Genomic DNA, 17,877 nt, shown 5'->3' with positions numbered 1-17,877 from the left:
GGGGGGGGATGTGCAGCTTTGTCCTAGGCAAGGCAGCAACGCCGCCCTCAGCGAATCTGCCGCTCCAGGCAAACGCCTTGTTTGCCTCGCGGCAGATACGCCCCTGACTTCACTGATCTCTATACAGCCCAGGACAGGAAATAGAGATGGAAGCCGGAGGATCAGCATATCCTGGCAACTTCCTCCATGCACATAGCAGCCTCCACATCGCAAGTGCAGTGACCACATACAAAGAGGCAACCAGACCAACTAGTGTTCCCTTTGCTGCATTTCCCCATTTTAAGAGTAAGCCAGCGCTGAGGCAACGGGAGCAGTTTTGCATGGAAATCAGCAACAAGCTTTCATTCTCAAATCTTAGACACCCATCAGGTTATTGCCACCTGTGGTAGGCACTTCCACCCCCCAAACACCTTCCATAAGCCACAAAGGCCTCATGAGAAGCGCCCTCCCACACAGTAATAAATGTGACCAGGTTCCCAAAAAGATCCCATTCCTGGCAGCATGCAACCATCAAGGGGCCAGTCAATGGTGTGAACCAAGCCCAAGGCCTCATTCTCATGGAGAGAACTTGTAGGGATTGTAAATACTATACAAGATTTCAGTAGATTCAGGGTTGTGCTGCAGATTTACTACTCCAAACGCATGTATTTAAACACATGTTCCTTGCAGTCAAAAGACAGAACAGGTTAAGCTTAGTCTTACACTCACCTAGCCATTCAGAGTACAGCTCTGCCCTAGCTAGTTATTAAGACCATTCAACACAACTAAGCTGTGACCATTACACATCATCAGTGTCACATCCTCATGCCCTTCAGAATGCTAAAGTTTCATAAGAGCACCCTCACACCCATCCACCATGCCCTGGGGAAGGCCAGTTACTAAGAAGAAGCTCCCTAGTCCAGGCAGTTACCACCTCTTCTCCCAGGCCGCTCAGCCTTGCCCCGTATCTCACTGGAAATAGAGTCACGTGACCTTCTCTTGGTCGTTGGCGTTGTTGCAATGCAGTTCGGCTACTGACTCCAAGCTGTAGAGGGACTACAAATCCCAGCAATACATTATACAGCAACGCAGGATAATATGAAGCTACATACTCTGTGCTGCTACGGGGAGGCCGGCCTGATGTCTCCAGTGGAGAAACTCAGGAGGGCTGTGCGGGGTCTCAGGAGGACTGTGCGGGGTCTCATGGGCGGTGGGATTCCCCAGGAAGGAGGAGATATGCGGCTGGTGCTGTAAACAGGTGCCACGCGGTTTACAGGAAGGCTGCCGGGGTCCCCAGCAGGCACAGGACCTCAGGGGCCGCTTAAGAATGTAAATCACCATTATCGGCACTTAGTCTCGGGGCATTTCCACGTGTACTCGTGACACTGATATCGGTGCATCCCTTATGGTAACACCCGTCATTCCAATGCATGGCTCTGATACGGAGGAAGATGAGTAATCTCAGCCTGGGCTTGTGACAGTCACCATCCATAAGACTTGTCCAGAGGTTCATTAATAAAACCGTGATTGTGATAGTGACACCCGTATGATAATGTGGAAGTCGTATGAAGACAGGAGAGTACACCGGGATCCAGAGATGATCTGTCACTGTCAGGAGGGGACTTCATCCCACATCAAGACTGAACTAGTAACCTGTGATTGTCTCATGTTTGGCCATTGCAGAAGACCGGACAGATCCCGAGAGGTCACGTAGGTATCAGATGATCGTTTACTAGCACATAACCAATCTCTGCCACCCACCATGCATCACTGCAGGTTGCACATGGCCATGGCTTTTGATGCATTCTTTTTAAAGAGAAAATATATTGTAGCGCCCCCTAGAGGACCGAGATGGACCCCCAAAGGCAGGACCTCTCTCTCAGGGGCAGATCCTTAGCCAGTGAAAGACATGTAATCAAAAAAGTTGACCAGGCACCTCCAGTAGTCAAGCTTCTCTTCCCGCCATCAGTTCCAGATAGCTCCTGGGTCCACACGTGGCCTCCTCCAGGCTTGAGATCTAGTCAGCTTCTCCATCTCTGAGCACCCCCCCCCAGGCTAAGCCCAGGGGCAGACCGACCTGAGCACATAGCAAACGCCCGGAGTATTTAGGCACTCACCCACCATGAACCTCCCAGTGACTGGCTGGTGAAGTATAGACACTCCAGATGTTCTTCCATTTTGTGTCGAGAGAGAAAAGCAAAGACTGAATTGCCTCCTCTTAGGAATCCCCCCACTCCTAGGCCAAGAAAACCCCCCGGCTTCCAATGCCAGACAGGAACTGCCAGGCACTTCCTACCCTCAGCCCCTTGTTAGTGCTTCACCCCATTATTCAGTCTGACCCTCCCATCACTAGAACATAGTACAGTCAGACAGGAGATCACTCCACCGGACAGTGTTCCCATAGAGTTGCTGTTGGGTGCTAGAATGAGTGTTCCAGCAGTTGCCAGCGGGATATGTCCTGGGTCCATTTGATGCCATGAACAGTCCCAGGGGTGTTTTGGAGGGGGCCCTACAGCATGAAAAGTGAAAGTAAAATTTACCCCAATTTCGCTGAAATACATGCGAGGACCCATGTTCCTGTTCAGCCAGTCTTAAAGGCCAACACAGCCAAGTGAATGGACACACTTTATTTCAGAGAACACTGCTCATCTCCCCAGAACTGGGGGCATCACTGTGCTAAGGTCACCCAGCCCCCCCCCCCCTTGTTCTTATGTGCTGTAAATAAGCTCCCAGTAACATTTATTTTGCAAAAATAAGCCGAGCTTCACCCTGAACAGGGCTGTGCACCAAAATAGGATATGGCCCTAGTAAGGGTCTCCTGCACATGTGGGCCACCACTTTTCTAAATCTACACTAACCACCAACTACAAATGTGGTACCCTGCAGCAAAATAGAGATTCTTCCATTCAGTAGTCAATCATGTATGTAGAAGGAATAAGCCATGAGTGACTATAAAGTGACCTGTACAGACCTTAGTCATGTACAATAACCCCCACAAGATTTGTGTATGCTTTAGACCCTTCTCACTAGTTGGCCTGATATCTTGGGAGCCATCCCCCCCCCCACCCAGAATGCTTTGTCCAACACACAGCCAGGTGGCTTGTTGTACATGTGCCTAGTGGAGACGTTCCTCACTCCTGTAAAACCCCTTTTTTTAATTATGGTGATTGACCATCACAACTGGACAGTGACAACTTTTCCCATTTACTGGGCACAGGGACATTGAGTGCTCCCAACTAGATTATAGATGGAGACCATCAAGATTTTTAGTTCCTCCCGACAGCTTTAGTTTTGGCTGGAAAGCAAATTTTTAGTCATCCGGGCTCCATTACATGATTGACTGGGCTGTAACTATACAAGAGGAAGGTTAACAACTGCCTATAGCGACCACGTTTGACCCCCATCATATGTTCCAGAACAGATTACATTTTTCTGCAGATTTAGCTACTCTTCCGTTAAGCCACAAAAATGATATTTTACAGCCATTACATTAATAAAAGTGAGAAACAAAATGTAGAAAATGTTTTTTTTTATTTAAGAGTCTTATTTAAGCATTTGTAACTTTCATGTTAGAGGTTTGTCTCCTGCGACGTAGCCACAGGCCTACAACAGTGACAGCCACCAAGCCAATAACTCCAGCAGTTGCTAGTGCTCTAGCCAGGTCCAGAGTGGAGTACTGCGAGGGATCAGCACCTAAGACAATGAGAAATGTTACAAGTCTGGAATCACAACTGTACACCAAACACATCCAACATCATGAAGACATTACCTTCCAGTTTTAGCATTTCTTCATCATCCACAGAAACAAATACAACAGGTCCTTCAGATGTCACCGTGTTCTTCAGAGACAGCGGCTCCTGCTCTTCAGCCATTCTCCCTAAAAATAGCAATTTAGGCTTAGTTTCCGTATTAGATTTCCCCAAATCAAGCCGACAATGGTAACTTATGTAAAGGAAAGGTGTGAAACCCCACAAGTCACACCAGTCATAGTCTGAGACCTTCTATAATACTCACTTCTCCTTCCACCACAAGAGACCACACAGCTGTCCATGTTAGATGGCACACATACGGAAGCACTGCAGTGAAAGTAGACCTGCAGACAAGTGTATACAGTTACAATACAGCATACTACCGGCATAAAAAGCGAGAGGTTGTATTAGGGTTACCAGGCCTCCAAGGGCAAGCTGGGTGTTGGCGTCTACAAATGTGAAGGTGTTGACAAGGAAGCGCTTGTAGTAGTTGGGTAGAGGTATAGCCGGTGAAGGAGCGCCAACAGGAATCAGGCTGCTCACATAGTTGTCTACAGAAAAAGGGCAACTGAAACCAACAAGGAGACATTAGAGTTGTGATCGGCACCAAAGGTATACTAGATTACTAGCTACAGATCATTCACCTGTCATACAAGATGGGCCATTGAGGAAGGAGTGTAGGATCAGCAGAGTTGGTGGCCCAGCAGTCATTTAAGACTAGGACCAGGTTTGGGTCTGTTCTACGGATGATGCGGACCTCCAGGTAGACCGGTTCCCTCAGCACTCTGACCAGAGGATACTCTTCAGCATAGTAAGCTTCATAGCCAAGATCTGCATTACATAGAGAAGTTACATTGCTTATCCTGCAAGTTGTCATTTCTAGTTATAATAGGGGGAAGTCCTTATACCACCATAGTAAGGATGTCTAGCCATGACATACTGTCTGTGCAATGCCAAGGCTAGCAGGTTACATACATAAAGTTTATATGCAACAGATGGGGCATGAGGGGTGGCACAAGATAAGTTGGCCTAGTATAATCCTACCCCACACACATGTATATTTGACCCAAGCTTCAGATTTCCTGCAGCAAGAGGAAAATTCAGAGCATGCAGGTGAATGAGCCAAAGAAAGCAGCCCTTGTAGATGGGACATGCTTCCCAGCGTCTATGCTTGATAGTAAAAGCTGGGATCAGGGACACTGGAAAGGATCTGAGTTCAGCGATGTTGAATAGGCTGCATTAAAGAGTAGCCGATCGCTCTGAAGTTTCATTACTTTATATTCTGACAGGTCCAAATAAATAAGACTTAAAGTTAAGTGCCACCCTTTGATGTCCTGCCAAGTCTGCAGTCTTGGCACCCCAGTGACAGATGGTAGTATTGTGCTCTTTACAACATTGGGAATTTTGCATTACACCAATATGAACTGAAGTTCTCGGATCAGTGGAAGCATGTAGGCCAGCTTCTAGTATTCTGTGCTACAATTTCTTAAACACTGATGTTCTTACCTCGTGCAATCCTCATCTCCAGCTCGAGGGGGCCAGATGTACTAACAGGAGAAGGTGGCGGCAAGGTATGCACAGTCACAGCCAGCGGTGCAATGCCTGTCTGAGTGTACCTGCAGCGCACAGTCACCCTAGATAAACAGTAGAGGGTTAGATATCAGAGCAATCAGGAGACATATTGAAGTTGAGATTTCTACCAACAACTCAGATTGGAAAGACTCAGGTGCTGCCACATTACATTGTGGAACAGCCAATGCAGTGTCAGATACGAGTATTACATGGGAGATGACACCGGTGGCTCATATATGAGAAAATTAGACTGGTAGACCAGCAAGAAACCCACCAAAGAATATCAGTCCTTTGGGGACAACACCGCCTGGTACCCCACTCACCATCTCAGGCTACTATGGATAAGATGATTCTTCATGTTAATTGAGCAGCGATCATACAGCGCCTACATCTGCCAAGAAGCAGCTCAAATACGTGGCCAGTAAGTGGATGCTTAGCTACACTCCGTACCAGGTATCCAAGTATTGAAGGGGGGGGTGCTCCCAGTGACTGCAAATGGCGCTGCCAACAGCAACAACTATATATAGACGTCACCAGCACTCTGAAATACTTTTGGAATCCCCAAATGTCCATTTATTGAAAAATCAAGACACTAAAATAGCATATTTGGGGCTATGCAGGGTCCCCTTAGTCAAGCTCAGCAACAACAACTTTGACATCACTACATTGGGTAGCTGGGGGTCTATCAGGAATCAATTGTCAGTAAGCCACAGTTGAAAGACTACAAACTATATTGCAATGTTTGGCGTGGATGGAGCCAACAGATTTTGATGCTTTGCCATTGACTTCTGTCTGCCTCCCGACGCACTAAAATGCAGAGAAAAAACGCACACTGCGTCATAGTGAGTGCTGAGATGAGAACAGGTCCTATTGTTATTATAGGGAACCTGGACACGTGCGTTCAGCATCATGTAATGTGTGCAATAAAACACCACAGTGTAAATGGGCTCCCAGGCCGCTCAGCCTTGCCCCGTATCTCACTGGAAATAGAGTCACATGACCTTCTCTTGGTCGTTGGCGTTGTTGCAATGTAGTTCGGCTGCGGACTCCAAGCTGTAGAGGGACTACAAATCCCAGCAATACATTATACAGCAACGCAGAATAATATGAAGCTACATACTCTGTGCTGCTTCGGGGAGGCCGGCCTGATGTCTCCAGTGGAGAATCTCAGGAGGGCTGTGTGGGGTCTCATGGGGGGCGGGATTCCCCAGGAAAATGTGCGGCGGGTGCTGTAAACAGGTGCCACGTGGTTTACAGGAAGGCTGCCTGAGGTCCCCAGCATGAACAGGATCTCAGGCAGCCACTTCAGAATGTAAAGCACCATTATCGGCACTTAGTCTCCGGGCATTTTCACATGTGTACAGGTGACACTGATATCGGTGCATCTCTTATGGTAACACCCGTCATTCCAATGCATGGCTCTGATACTGAACTAGTAACCTGTGATTGTCTCATGTTTGGCCATTGCAGAAGACCGGACAGATCTCGAGAGGTCACGTAGGTGTCAGTAGATCGTTTACTAGCACATAACCAATCTCTGCCACCCACCATGCATCACTGCTGTTTACGCATGGCCATGGCTTTTGATATTTCCTTAGTAAATAAGTGCGAGAAATATATTGTAGCGCCCCCCAAAGGCAGGGAGGGCCTTTTTTTACTCTTCGGGGCAGATCCTTAGCCAGTGAAGGGTCATGTGATCAATAAAGTTGACCAGGCACCTCCAGTAATCCAGCTTCTTGGTTAAATTCCCACCATCAGTTCCAGACCCCTCCTAGGTCCACATGTGGCCTCCTCCAGGCTTGAGATCCAGTCAGCTTCTCCATGTGAGCACCACACCCCAGGCTTAGCCCATGGGCAGACCAACCTGAGCACATAGCAAATCCCCATAGTATTTAGGCACCCACCCAGCATGCACCACTGGCCATGAACCTCCCAGTGACTGGTTGGTGAAGCATAGACACTCCAGATGCTCTTTCATCTTGAGTGTGGATAGAGAGAGAAGCAAAGACTGAATTGCCTCCTCTTAGGAACTTGAGTATTTAGGCACCCACCCAGCATGCACCACTGGCCATGAACCTCCCAGTGACTGGTTGGTGAAGCATAGACACTCCAGATGTTCTTTCATCTTGAGTGTAGATAGAGAGAAGCAAAGACTGAATTGCCTCCTCTTAGGAATCCCCCACTCCTACGCCAAGAAAACCCCCCCGGCTTCCAATGCTAGACAGGAACTGCCAGGCACTCCCTACCCTCAACCCCTTGTCAGTGCTTCACCCCATTATTCAGTCTGACCCTCCCATCACTAGAACATAGTACAGTCAGACAGGAGATCACTCCACCGGACAGTGTTCCCATAGAGTTGCTGTTGGGTGCTAGAATGAGTGTTCCAGCACTTGCCTGTGGGATATGTCCTGGGTCCATTGGATGCCATGAACAGTCCCAGGGGTGCTTTGAGGGGGCCTACAGCATGAAAATGAACTGTACACAGTGGGGTTTTTTTTTTTTTTAAACAATGTGTACTGTCCAATGGATGAAAGGTCTGCTGTGGATTTTAAGGGGGACCCCCAAGGCCTTTTTTGCATTGGTACATGTCCCAGTAAATGTCTGATGTTCAGCTGGGACAAGAAACCAAAATCACAACTGCATGCAGTTATTAAAGCTTAAAGTGACATTAAACCCTCAGATTTTTTAACATAAGATACTGTAATGTGCGCCTTACTCCATCCATGGTAGTTCCCCTTCTCTTTGCTGCTCTTTTAAATCCTCATCTCTTCTCATGCTGGGGGAGAACCTCCCGTTGCAGCCGAGTGCCTCTTCCTGTAGTGCTGGCTCAGGTTGTGAACCTTCACACAGACACCATGTATCCATTCCAGAGACAAGGCAGTCTGCTGCAAAACAGAAGTTCTCCCCCAGCTTGAGAAGAGACGGATTTAAAAAAGAGCAGCAAAGAGAAGGGAAACTACCATGGATTACAGTAAGGCGCACATTACAGTATTGTTTTGTTAAATCTGAGGGTTTAATGTCACTTTAACATTAGCCAGTTGATCACTTTCAGCTCGTCTTCCCCATCCACAGAAGACTTCAAAGCCATGAACTTCTCCAGGGAGTGACAAATACGGTTCTCTACAAGTCTAAAAACAGCCAAATTAAGTAAATTTACCCCAATTTTGCTATAATACATGCGGAGGACCAGTGTTCCTGTTCAGCCAGTCTTAAGAAGACCAACACAGCCTAGTGAATGAACACACTTTATTTCAGGGAAGGAACACTGCTCACCCACCCCGCCTTGTTCTGTCCTGTAGAAAGCTCCCAGTGGCATAACATTTATTTTGCAGACATGGCTTAAATAGGCAGAGCTTCACCCTGAACAGGACTGCGCACCAGAATAAGATATGGCCCTAGTAAGGTTCTCCTGCACATATGCCTTAATCACAACCCTGTCAGGTGGCCATGATTTCCTTTTCATCCCTTTTGGGCCCACAGAGAACAGACCAGGGCTGTGGAAGTAGAAGGAACCTCATGTGCTGGGCCACCACTTTCCTAAATCTACACTAACCACCACCTACAAATTTGGTACCCTGCAGCAAAAGGGAGATTCTTCCATTCAGTAGTCAATCACAGGCAACCGTGTATGTAGAAGGAATAAGCCATGAGTGACTATAAAGTGACCTGACTACAGACCTTAGTCATGTACAATATAACCCCACAATAAGATTTGTGTATATTAAACACTTCTCACTAGTTGGCCTGATATCTTGCGATCCATACGTTGGAGAATAGTCCAGCCCCTCCAGCCAGAATGTTTGTCCAACACACAGCCAGGTGGCATGTTGTACATGTGACTAGTGGAGATGTTCCTCACTCCTGTAAAACCCTTTAATATGGCAATTGGCCATCACAACTGGACAGTGACAACCTTTCCCATTTACTGGAAACAGGGAAATTAGTGAGTGTTCACAACTACATTATAGATGAACAGATTTTTAGTTTCTCCTGACAGCTTCAGTGTTGACCGGGGAGCAGATTAGTCCTCCAGGCTCCATTACATGATTGACTGGGCTGTAACTATATAAAGGAATGTCAACAGCTGCCTATAGCAACCACATTTGACCCCACCCCCATCATATCTTGCTGAACAGATTGCATTTTCCTGCATATTTAGCTACTCTTCCGTTAAGCCACAAAAAGTTATATTTTACAGCCATTTCATTAATAAAAGTGAGACACAAATGTAGCAAATGTTTTTATTTAAGAGTCTTATTTAAGAATTTGTCATTTTCATGTTAGAAGTTTGTCCCCTGCGATGGAGCCACAGGCCTACAACAGCGACAGCCACCAAGCCAATAACTCCAGCAGTTGCTAGCGCTCTAGCCAGGTCCAGAGTGGAGTACTGCGAGGGATCAGCACCTAAGAATGAGAAATGTTACAAGTCTGGAATCACAACTGGAGACCAAACAAAGCCAACATCATAAAGACATTACCTTCCAGTTTTAGCATTTCTTTATCTTCCACAGAAAATACAACAGGTCCTTCAGATGTCACCGTGTTCTTCAGAGACAGCAGCTCCTGCTCTTCAGCCATTCTCCCTAAAAATAGCAATTTAGGCTTAGTTTCCATATTAGATTTCCCCAAATCAAGCCAACAATGGTCCCTTGTGTAAGGGAAAGGTGTGAAACCCCCGCAAGTCACACCAGTCAGTCTGAGACCTTATATAATACTCACTTCTCCTTCCACCACAAGAGACCACACAGCTGTCCATGTTAGATGGTGGCTGGCAGGTTACATGCAACAAGTTTATACCAACCAGCGGAGGCATGAGGGCTGGCACAAGATTCATTGTCCTAGTATAAACCTACACGGCACACAGACAACATACTGTAAGAATTACAGCACAAACGTATATTTGCATGTGAATATATGATTCGACTTTATGCAGCGTTCCCCCACACACAACTTGAATGTATATTTGACCCAAGCTTCAGATTTTCTGCAGCTAGAGGGAAATTCAAAGCAGGCAAGTGAATGAGCCAAATGAAGCAGCCCTTGTAGATGGGACATGCTAGTAAAAAGCTGGGATCAGGGACAATGGAGAGGACAGAGTTGAGTGATGTGGAATAGGCTGCATTGAAGATGACCTCTAACCCTACAGTTTGAGGTGGGAGTGAAAAATGAAGAGCCAAAAGATTTTTGCTCAAGCAACCAACAGATTCAGGGCAATCTTGTCCAAGATCAAACCCCAGCTGCAGAAGTTAGACATTTGAGGCTCGCTAACCTGTAAGCCATGGCAGGTGAATGAACAGTACCCACTGCTTTGAGCTTATGCCATTTTCATGCTACTGGACAACATTGAAAGCCACGAGTTGGAAGTTTAGAAAAAGACACGACCTAAAACTTAAATCTGAATTTTAGAGCTTTAAGCCTTGGGGATCTGCCCCAGTAGGACATTCCCCTTACCTTCTCATCTACCAAGACTGACAATACCAGATACTTCTGATAATGGAAACATGTGCCAATGCTGGTCCAACAAGCATGGCTACACAAGTCTATAGACCCTTGTAAGCCATATCTGGGGGACCAGTAGACTACAAGTTGCTGCTTCTCCTGGTAGAGAAACAAATGCAGAACTGGGAGCATGCTGGTTGCTGTCTGGTAAGAGAAGACCAAGGAAAGGCTTCCGGCCTCCAGCTAACTGAGGAGCTTCAGGTTCTAGGCAAAGTCATTCAACTTCACTGATTGCTCTGAAGTTTTGTTGCTTTATATTGTGACAGGTCACAAATTCAGACTTGAAGTTAAGGGCCACCCTTTGATGTCCTGCTAAGGCTGCAGTCCTGGCACCCCAGTGACAGATGGACACATTGTGCTCTTTACAACATTGTGAGTTTTGCATTACACCAATATGAACTGAAGTTCTTGGATCAGTGGGAGCATGTAGGCCAGCTTCTAGTATTCTGTGCAACAATTTCTGAAAAACTGATGTTCTTACCTCGTGCAATCCTCATCTCCAGCTCGAGGGGGCCAGATGTACTAACAGGAGAAGGTGGCGGCAAGGTATGCACAGTCACAGCCAGCGGTGCAATGCCGGTCTGAGTGTACCTGCAGCGCACAGTCACCCTAGATAAACAGTAGAGGGTTAGATACCATTCCTTCTCCCATTACTTGTAGCAGGTTTGCTCATCTTACCTCATTATACTGTCCCTAGTGATAGAAGAACCCCGCCATGTCTCTATGGTTCTTGGAGCTTCAATAGTATTCTCATAGTTCATTGGACCATCAGGGACCTGGGGTGTAGAAGAGTGAAGAGATTAGAGCTAGCCAGGCAGTCAGTTTCCCTTTGAAGCAACACACCATCCAACATCAGTAGGATCAGAATTCCTGGTTTGTGCCCCTTCACAAGGAACGCTTCCAAGGTGCATTTCATGCCATTTGTTCTGTACACAAGAAACTCGACTGTTCAGTGTATCGAGCAGGTTCTAGAGGAATGTTGGCAGTATTTGATTACCAGTTTAGACTTTACTGGATGACATTTTAGAAGCAGCCTTATGACCCCAAAACAAAGTCTCAGAAGTTAAAACTTGAGCCACCATCTTTACTGTTTTGGGTAGTGAAACTGAACCCATATTGAGCTTTACCAAGAGACAGTCCTAACTAGAATTTTAACTGAACAGGAGTAGACCAACCATCAAGTTTTTATTACGCTGACATGTATTAGAACCCCCTTATTACATCTTATACTAGAATTGAAGCCATAAGTAGTAGCCGTTAGACATGTGAACTGCCAAAAAATTTGTTTAGTTTCAAATTCGGATTTGTGTTATTTCGTTCTTCGGGAGTCGGGTGTGAAAGTCAATTCGGACGAAATTCGTTAGCGCTAGTTCGTTCGCACGTTAGTTTCGTTTTCGTTTCCCATTCGTTTCGTTCATTCGCAGCAGAGTGACATTTGAGGGGGGAAAAAGTTTTTCTTTAACGAACAAAACGAATAAGAAACGAAAACTAAACGAACGTTCGAAAGAACTACCGCTACCAAATTTCGGAAACGGAAATTCGGATTCGTTTGCATTCGTTATATCTGTAATTCGGAAACATCCGAATGTCTGAAAATTCGTCCGAATTTCGATTCGGAACGAAACGCACATGTCTAGCAGTCGTAGTTTTGAATTAGATCCGCTAATGCTTCAAGTCAAGGGTTTGGGCCAAGATCTCAGTCCCTTGTTTTATGCATGAAAGGCAATGAGTACTGCTAGTCGCCCTAGTGCTGTGAAGGCCAGACCTTGGGACCAGGAATACCCACCTGATCGGCATTACTACAGGATAATGGGAATTTGAATGCTGCAAAGGAGTTACTTCTAGCTACTGACAACCCAGGACAAGAGGTCGGGTCCACACCAATCACAGAGACCGAGTCCAGAAGCAGGGATGGCCTGGTCAGATCTCTGGACACTGCAATCACCATGCTGTTATCAACTGCGCACTGTGTGGTCACTGTAGGAAACAAAGATGGTTTGTCACTATGAAGATCAGGTCTGAAAGTCTTACCTAGATACTTTATTGTGAACACCAATTTCTGAATGAGGTCACCTCACATCTGCGTGGTAATGTTAAGTTACAGGGAAGAGTACAAAGTTATACAATTCAGAAGACCCTATAAGCAGGTCTTAGAACTGGTGGGGCTGTATACTGAGCCTGGAAAAAGGTAAAGAATGGTTTAGTCACCAACAGGGCTAAAAGACCCAAGAAAAGCCAAGACCATTTTGGTTTATGTCACCATTGAGGTAACCCATTGCAAACCCCATTAAATTATATAGTTCAGCCAAACGCATTCCAGACTGGACTGCAAGTCACCCATCATAAAATGCAAGTGTTGAGTGCATGTATGTAGCCATTGCTGAGGCTCTGCCAACCTTGCCTGCCAGAGTGTCAAAAGGTTCTCTCCCTACAGGCCGATACTGACCCCCTCCCACCTTTATTGGGCCAAGCAATATCCCACTTACACATGTTGCCAAAGAAACAAGGCATTCTGGCATCATTTGGGGAGTAGCAGCATCCCAGCGCATCACAGATGTCTCTGGTTACAGGTGTTCCAGCACAGGCCAGTTTGTCCTCTTGGCTGACAGCAGAGCAGATGTCGGGGCTTGGGGCATCCATAGCTTCTAAACAAGAGAAAGTTATCATGTAGTAAGTCTACATAATGTACATGGAAAGTCCAATAAAGCTCTTGGATTATAGTAGAAGGATTACACGTTACCAGGTTTTGTGCCTCCCCTCAGCTTCTGTCCTAGTGACCACCCCAAGAAGTGACAAGCTACATAGTGCTCATGGTTTATAGGACATTAGGTTTCCCCAAGTACAAGAAAGATCACTTGTTACCGTTCTGTATTGGGCATTTCTTCTCCATCTTGTATTGCGCAACTGTCCCATTCACAATGACTTCCAGAAGCAGGACCATTAGGTGCTCTCCATCCTATCAGAAGAAAGTGGTTTTAGAACACTGCCAGTAACAGTCCCCTCTGGAGTCTCAACCCATTCTCCCAAAACCTGCTGGTCTATACCTAAAGACCACCTCTGCTCACCAAGGACTCAGGAGATACTAGTGTCATAGCCAGCACAGGCACCTTCATAGTCTAGTGTGTAGAGCTGGGATCTCCCAACTGTTCCTGCCCTAGAGACACCAGGAGTGAGGAAGTCTCTACCAAGAGAGATTCCTTTAGGAAGTTGTAACCAGAACAGGAGTTTGATTGTTTCCTCATCACCTCTAATTCTGGTAAGGGATCATCTTCCCCATTGATTTGTCACCAGGACAATGCAAGATCATGAATTCTAAGAGGGGCAAATGACTGCAATACACTTTCAGGCATTTTAGTCCTCTCCAAAACTAAAGTATTGGCCACACAAAGAATAAGTTACTACCGTGTTTCCCGAAAGTAAGACATCCCCCGAAAATAAGACCTAGCGCTATCTTCGGGGATGTCTGTAATATAAGACCTACCCCGAAAATAAGACCTAGTTCGGGGTAGGTCTTATATTACAGACATCCCCGAAGATAGCGCTAGATCTTACTTCCGGGGTAGCTGTGAAGACCGGCCGCAGCTCCCTCCCGCCCCCTCGCCCGTCCACCTACCCGCACGCTGTTGCTCTCTGGATGACGACATCAGAGCGGAGAGGCAGCTCCCTCCCGCCCCCTACCCGACACGCCCCCCCTCCAGCAGCACGCATGCCCGCCCCCTCGTCTCCTTAGTTCCGAGCGGAGAGGCAGCTCCCTCCCGCCCCCCTGCCAGACACGCCCCCCCGGCCGCACGCATGCCCGCCCACCTGTTTGTGGCTCCCTGGACGGCAGAGCACAGCTGCAGCCAGGTAAGACATCCCCCGAAAATAAGACCTAGTGTCTTATTTCGTGCAAAAAAAAAAATAAGACACTGTCTTATTTTCGGGGAAACACGGTAGTAGATAGTCCTAAAAGGATCACAAAAAAAGCGACTGTTCTGTGCTATCAAAGCTCCATATACATGATTGTGATGAAGACAAGGACAGCATCAAAATCTGAAGTCAGTCTTACCTCTTCTCTTACGTAGCATCCATCATAAGCAGCACCAACCACCATTGTCTCATCAGGTCTCCTTACTACTGAGAGGCCGCAAGCAGAATCATTGGCAAGACTCTGAAATTCATCCTGGAAATCTGAACAGGAGACATATTGAAGTTGAGATTTCTACCAACAACTCAGATTGAAAAGTCTCAGGTGCTGCCACATTACATTGTGGAACAGCCAACGCAGTGTCAGATAGGAGTCTATTACATGGGAGGCAGATGACACCGGAGTGGTCACATATGAGAGGTTTAGACTGATAGACCAGCAAGAAATCCTCCAAAGAATATCAGTCCTGTGGAGACACCGCCTGGTAGCCCACTCACCATCTCAGGCTACTACGGATAAGGGGGATTCAGTAGCAACAACTATATGTAGACATCACCAGCACCCCAAAATTCATTTGGAATTACCATTACTATTGAATAACCGAGTCACTAAAACAGCGGTTTTTGGGGCCACGCAGGGTCCCCTCCGTCAGGCTCAGAAACGGCAACTACACTGGGGAGCTGTGGGTCTATCAGGATGAAAGAGGGTCAGTAAGCCACAGTTGAAAGCACACACACAATGCTTCAAGAGACCCTTTCCCCAACTCCTAATTCTGCAAATGCTAGTTGCCTGGCTTCAACACCGAGCCACTAACAGTTGGAATTGAGTTTGTACTTTATTTCTTGTCCTGGGCTGTATAAAGATCAGTAGAGATGAAGCCAGAGGATCAGTATATCCTGGCAACTTCCTCCATGCACATAGCAGCCTCCACATCTCAAGCGCAGTGACCACATACAAAGAAGAAACCAGACCAAATAGTGTTCAGTTTGCTGCATTTCCCCATTTGAAGAGTAAGCCAGCGCTGAGGCAACGGGAGCAGTTTTGCATGGAAATCAGCTTCAAGCTTTCATTCCCAAATCCTAGATGCCCATCAGGTGGGGGGGAAATGCCTACCACAGATGGCAAACACCTTCCATAAGCTTTAAGCCACAGAGACCTCATAAGTGCCCTCTCACACTGTAATCAATGTAACCAGGTTCTCACATACATCCCTTGCAGCATGCAACCATCATGGGGTCAGTCAATATGCACACAATTCAATAGCGGGAACCAAGCCCAAGGCCTCGTTCTCATGGACAGAACCTGTAAGGATTTCTACATTTATGGTACATTCAGGGTGCTTGTATTTAGAGAAGTCTTAGCTTGTGCATCCAGGGGCAGATTTAATACGCCGAACACATGTTTCCTACATTCAGAGACAGAACAGGTTAAACTTAGTCTTACACTCAACTAACCAGAGTACAGCTCTGCCCTAGATAGTTATTAAAACTATTCAATACAACTAAGCTGTGACCATTACACATGAGCAGTGTCACATCCTCATGCCCTTCAGAATGCTAAAGCTTCATACGATCGCCCGCACACCATGCCCTGGGGAAGGCCAGTTACTATGAAGAAGCTCTCTAGTCCAGGCAGTTTTCACCTCTTCACCCACAAAAATTGAAAGCAAAGGTAATAATGACTCACCCAGCACAGTCAGTGAATAAGAAACACCTTCAACGGACATAGGAAAGGTCAGCTCCATGTTGTTCAGAGCACAATGGAGATGTGAGGAACCATCCCAATGCCCTTCGGCATCACACAGCATTTATGACAAACCACAGCTCCAAAGCAGAAGCACCAACCCAAATCCTGCCCTAGAATACAACATCTTGCAGACCATTTCCAATACTGGCCTCCACCCCCTGACCAGAGATTTATAGTCTGGGGAGGGGGCGGGGCTTCAGGACGATTGGAGAAAGACTGATATGCTGGCAGGTGATGTCAATACGATTAGGGCTGCAAAGGTGGCCAGAAACGACTGACATCTGTGGGCCTCATCTAACCAATCAAGGTGCATGGAGTCTGCTCTGGGAAGATTAAAGGGGAAGTCCACCTTTTACAGGAAATAATAAACGCGCACACATCCATAGAAGTAACAATGTGCAATGAATGATTATATTTTGGCATTGGAGTCTGTGAAGCATTGCAACTGTCATCAATGGATCCCCATTTGTCACCGCAGCAGAGGGACTCAGCAGAGAGCGCCGGCATCAGGGGGCTGATGGCATTGCCATTGTAGCTCATCAATTACCTCCTCCATCCCCATAATAGAAGGTCCCTACCACCATAAGGACCTCCATAAGGACTGGGGGCTGGGGGTTCATATTACAGGAGCCTGAGCATTGCACTTGTAACGCACTGATCGCAGTTGCAATGCTCTGCAGGCTTGAATGCGTACATTTAATGAATGCACATTTATTTATTTTACCCCCATCGGTGCATTTATTACCTAAAAGGTGGACTGTGCCTTTATAAAATGAGTATAGATGGACTTCCCTTACCCCCGGCTACCATACTGCCCCGCCTACTGGTGTGGCGTCACCACTGTTTTGGCGAGATCTCGCGGAATGCTAACTAGGTCACATGGGGTCAGACGACGCTCCATCACAGTGCAAGGACCTCTCCTACCATCCCACCAAGATTTAGGGCCCATTTAGATATATGCATGTGTGTTGAAGTGCGTTATTTTTTTTGTTTCCTTTGTGTGTTGACATGGATTATTAATATGCATTGATGTGTTTTGAATTTAGGGTTTGGATTGGATGGAGCCAACAGTCATTGACCACGGCTTCCAACCCATCAAAGTGAACGTTGTATTGACGCGCTGAATATGGATTTTTCTGCTTTGCCATTGACTTCTATCGGCCTCCCGACGCACTAAAATGCAGAGAAAAACGCACGCTGCGTCATAGTGAGTGCTGAGATGAGAACAGGTCCTATTGTTATTATAGGGAACCTGGACACATGCGTTCAGCATCATGTAATGTGTGCAATAAAACACCACAGTGTAAATGGGCTCCCAGGCCGCTCAGCCTTGCCCCGTATCTCACTGGAAATAGAGTCACGTGACCTTCTCTTGGTCGTTGGCGTTGTTGCAATGCAGTTCGGCTACTGACTCCAAGCTGTAGA

At 46.7% G+C, this 17,877-nt stretch overlaps 1 protein-coding gene across 1 annotated transcript in view; it reads right to left on the bottom strand.

Moving 5' to 3' along the window:
* Nucleotides 1–3,526: 3,526 nt before the first annotated feature.
* Nucleotides 3,527–17,877, bottom strand: part of LOC108802388 (zona pellucida sperm-binding protein 4-like) — a gene marked incomplete at its 5' end in the record, with an annotated part of 21,974 nt that continues 7,623 nt past the window's right edge. The window contains 11 exons of the mRNA XM_018574250.1: nt 3,527–3,672; nt 3,749–3,856; nt 3,994–4,072; nt 4,146–4,296; nt 4,373–4,559; nt 11,281–11,408; nt 11,478–11,575; nt 12,586–12,776; nt 13,286–13,441; nt 13,662–13,755; nt 14,848–14,969. Coding sequence (XP_018429752.1) covers nt 3,527–3,672; nt 3,749–3,856; nt 3,994–4,072; nt 4,146–4,296; nt 4,373–4,559; nt 11,281–11,408; nt 11,478–11,575; nt 12,586–12,776; nt 13,286–13,441; nt 13,662–13,755; nt 14,848–14,969 — 1,460 coding nt within the window. The remainder of the gene's footprint in view (nt 3,673–3,748; nt 3,857–3,993; nt 4,073–4,145; nt 4,297–4,372; nt 4,560–11,280; nt 11,409–11,477; nt 11,576–12,585; nt 12,777–13,285; nt 13,442–13,661; nt 13,756–14,847; nt 14,970–17,877) is intronic.

Source organism: Nanorana parkeri, unplaced genomic scaffold (assembly GCF_000935625.1).
Source record: "Nanorana parkeri isolate BGI_ZX_2015 unplaced genomic scaffold, ASM93562v1 scaffold2836, whole genome shotgun sequence".
Taxonomy (NCBI): domain Eukaryota; kingdom Metazoa; phylum Chordata; class Amphibia; order Anura; family Dicroglossidae; genus Nanorana; species Nanorana parkeri.
Note: the sequence above shows the minus strand (reverse complement) of the source record. Positions and strands in the feature narration are given on the sequence as shown.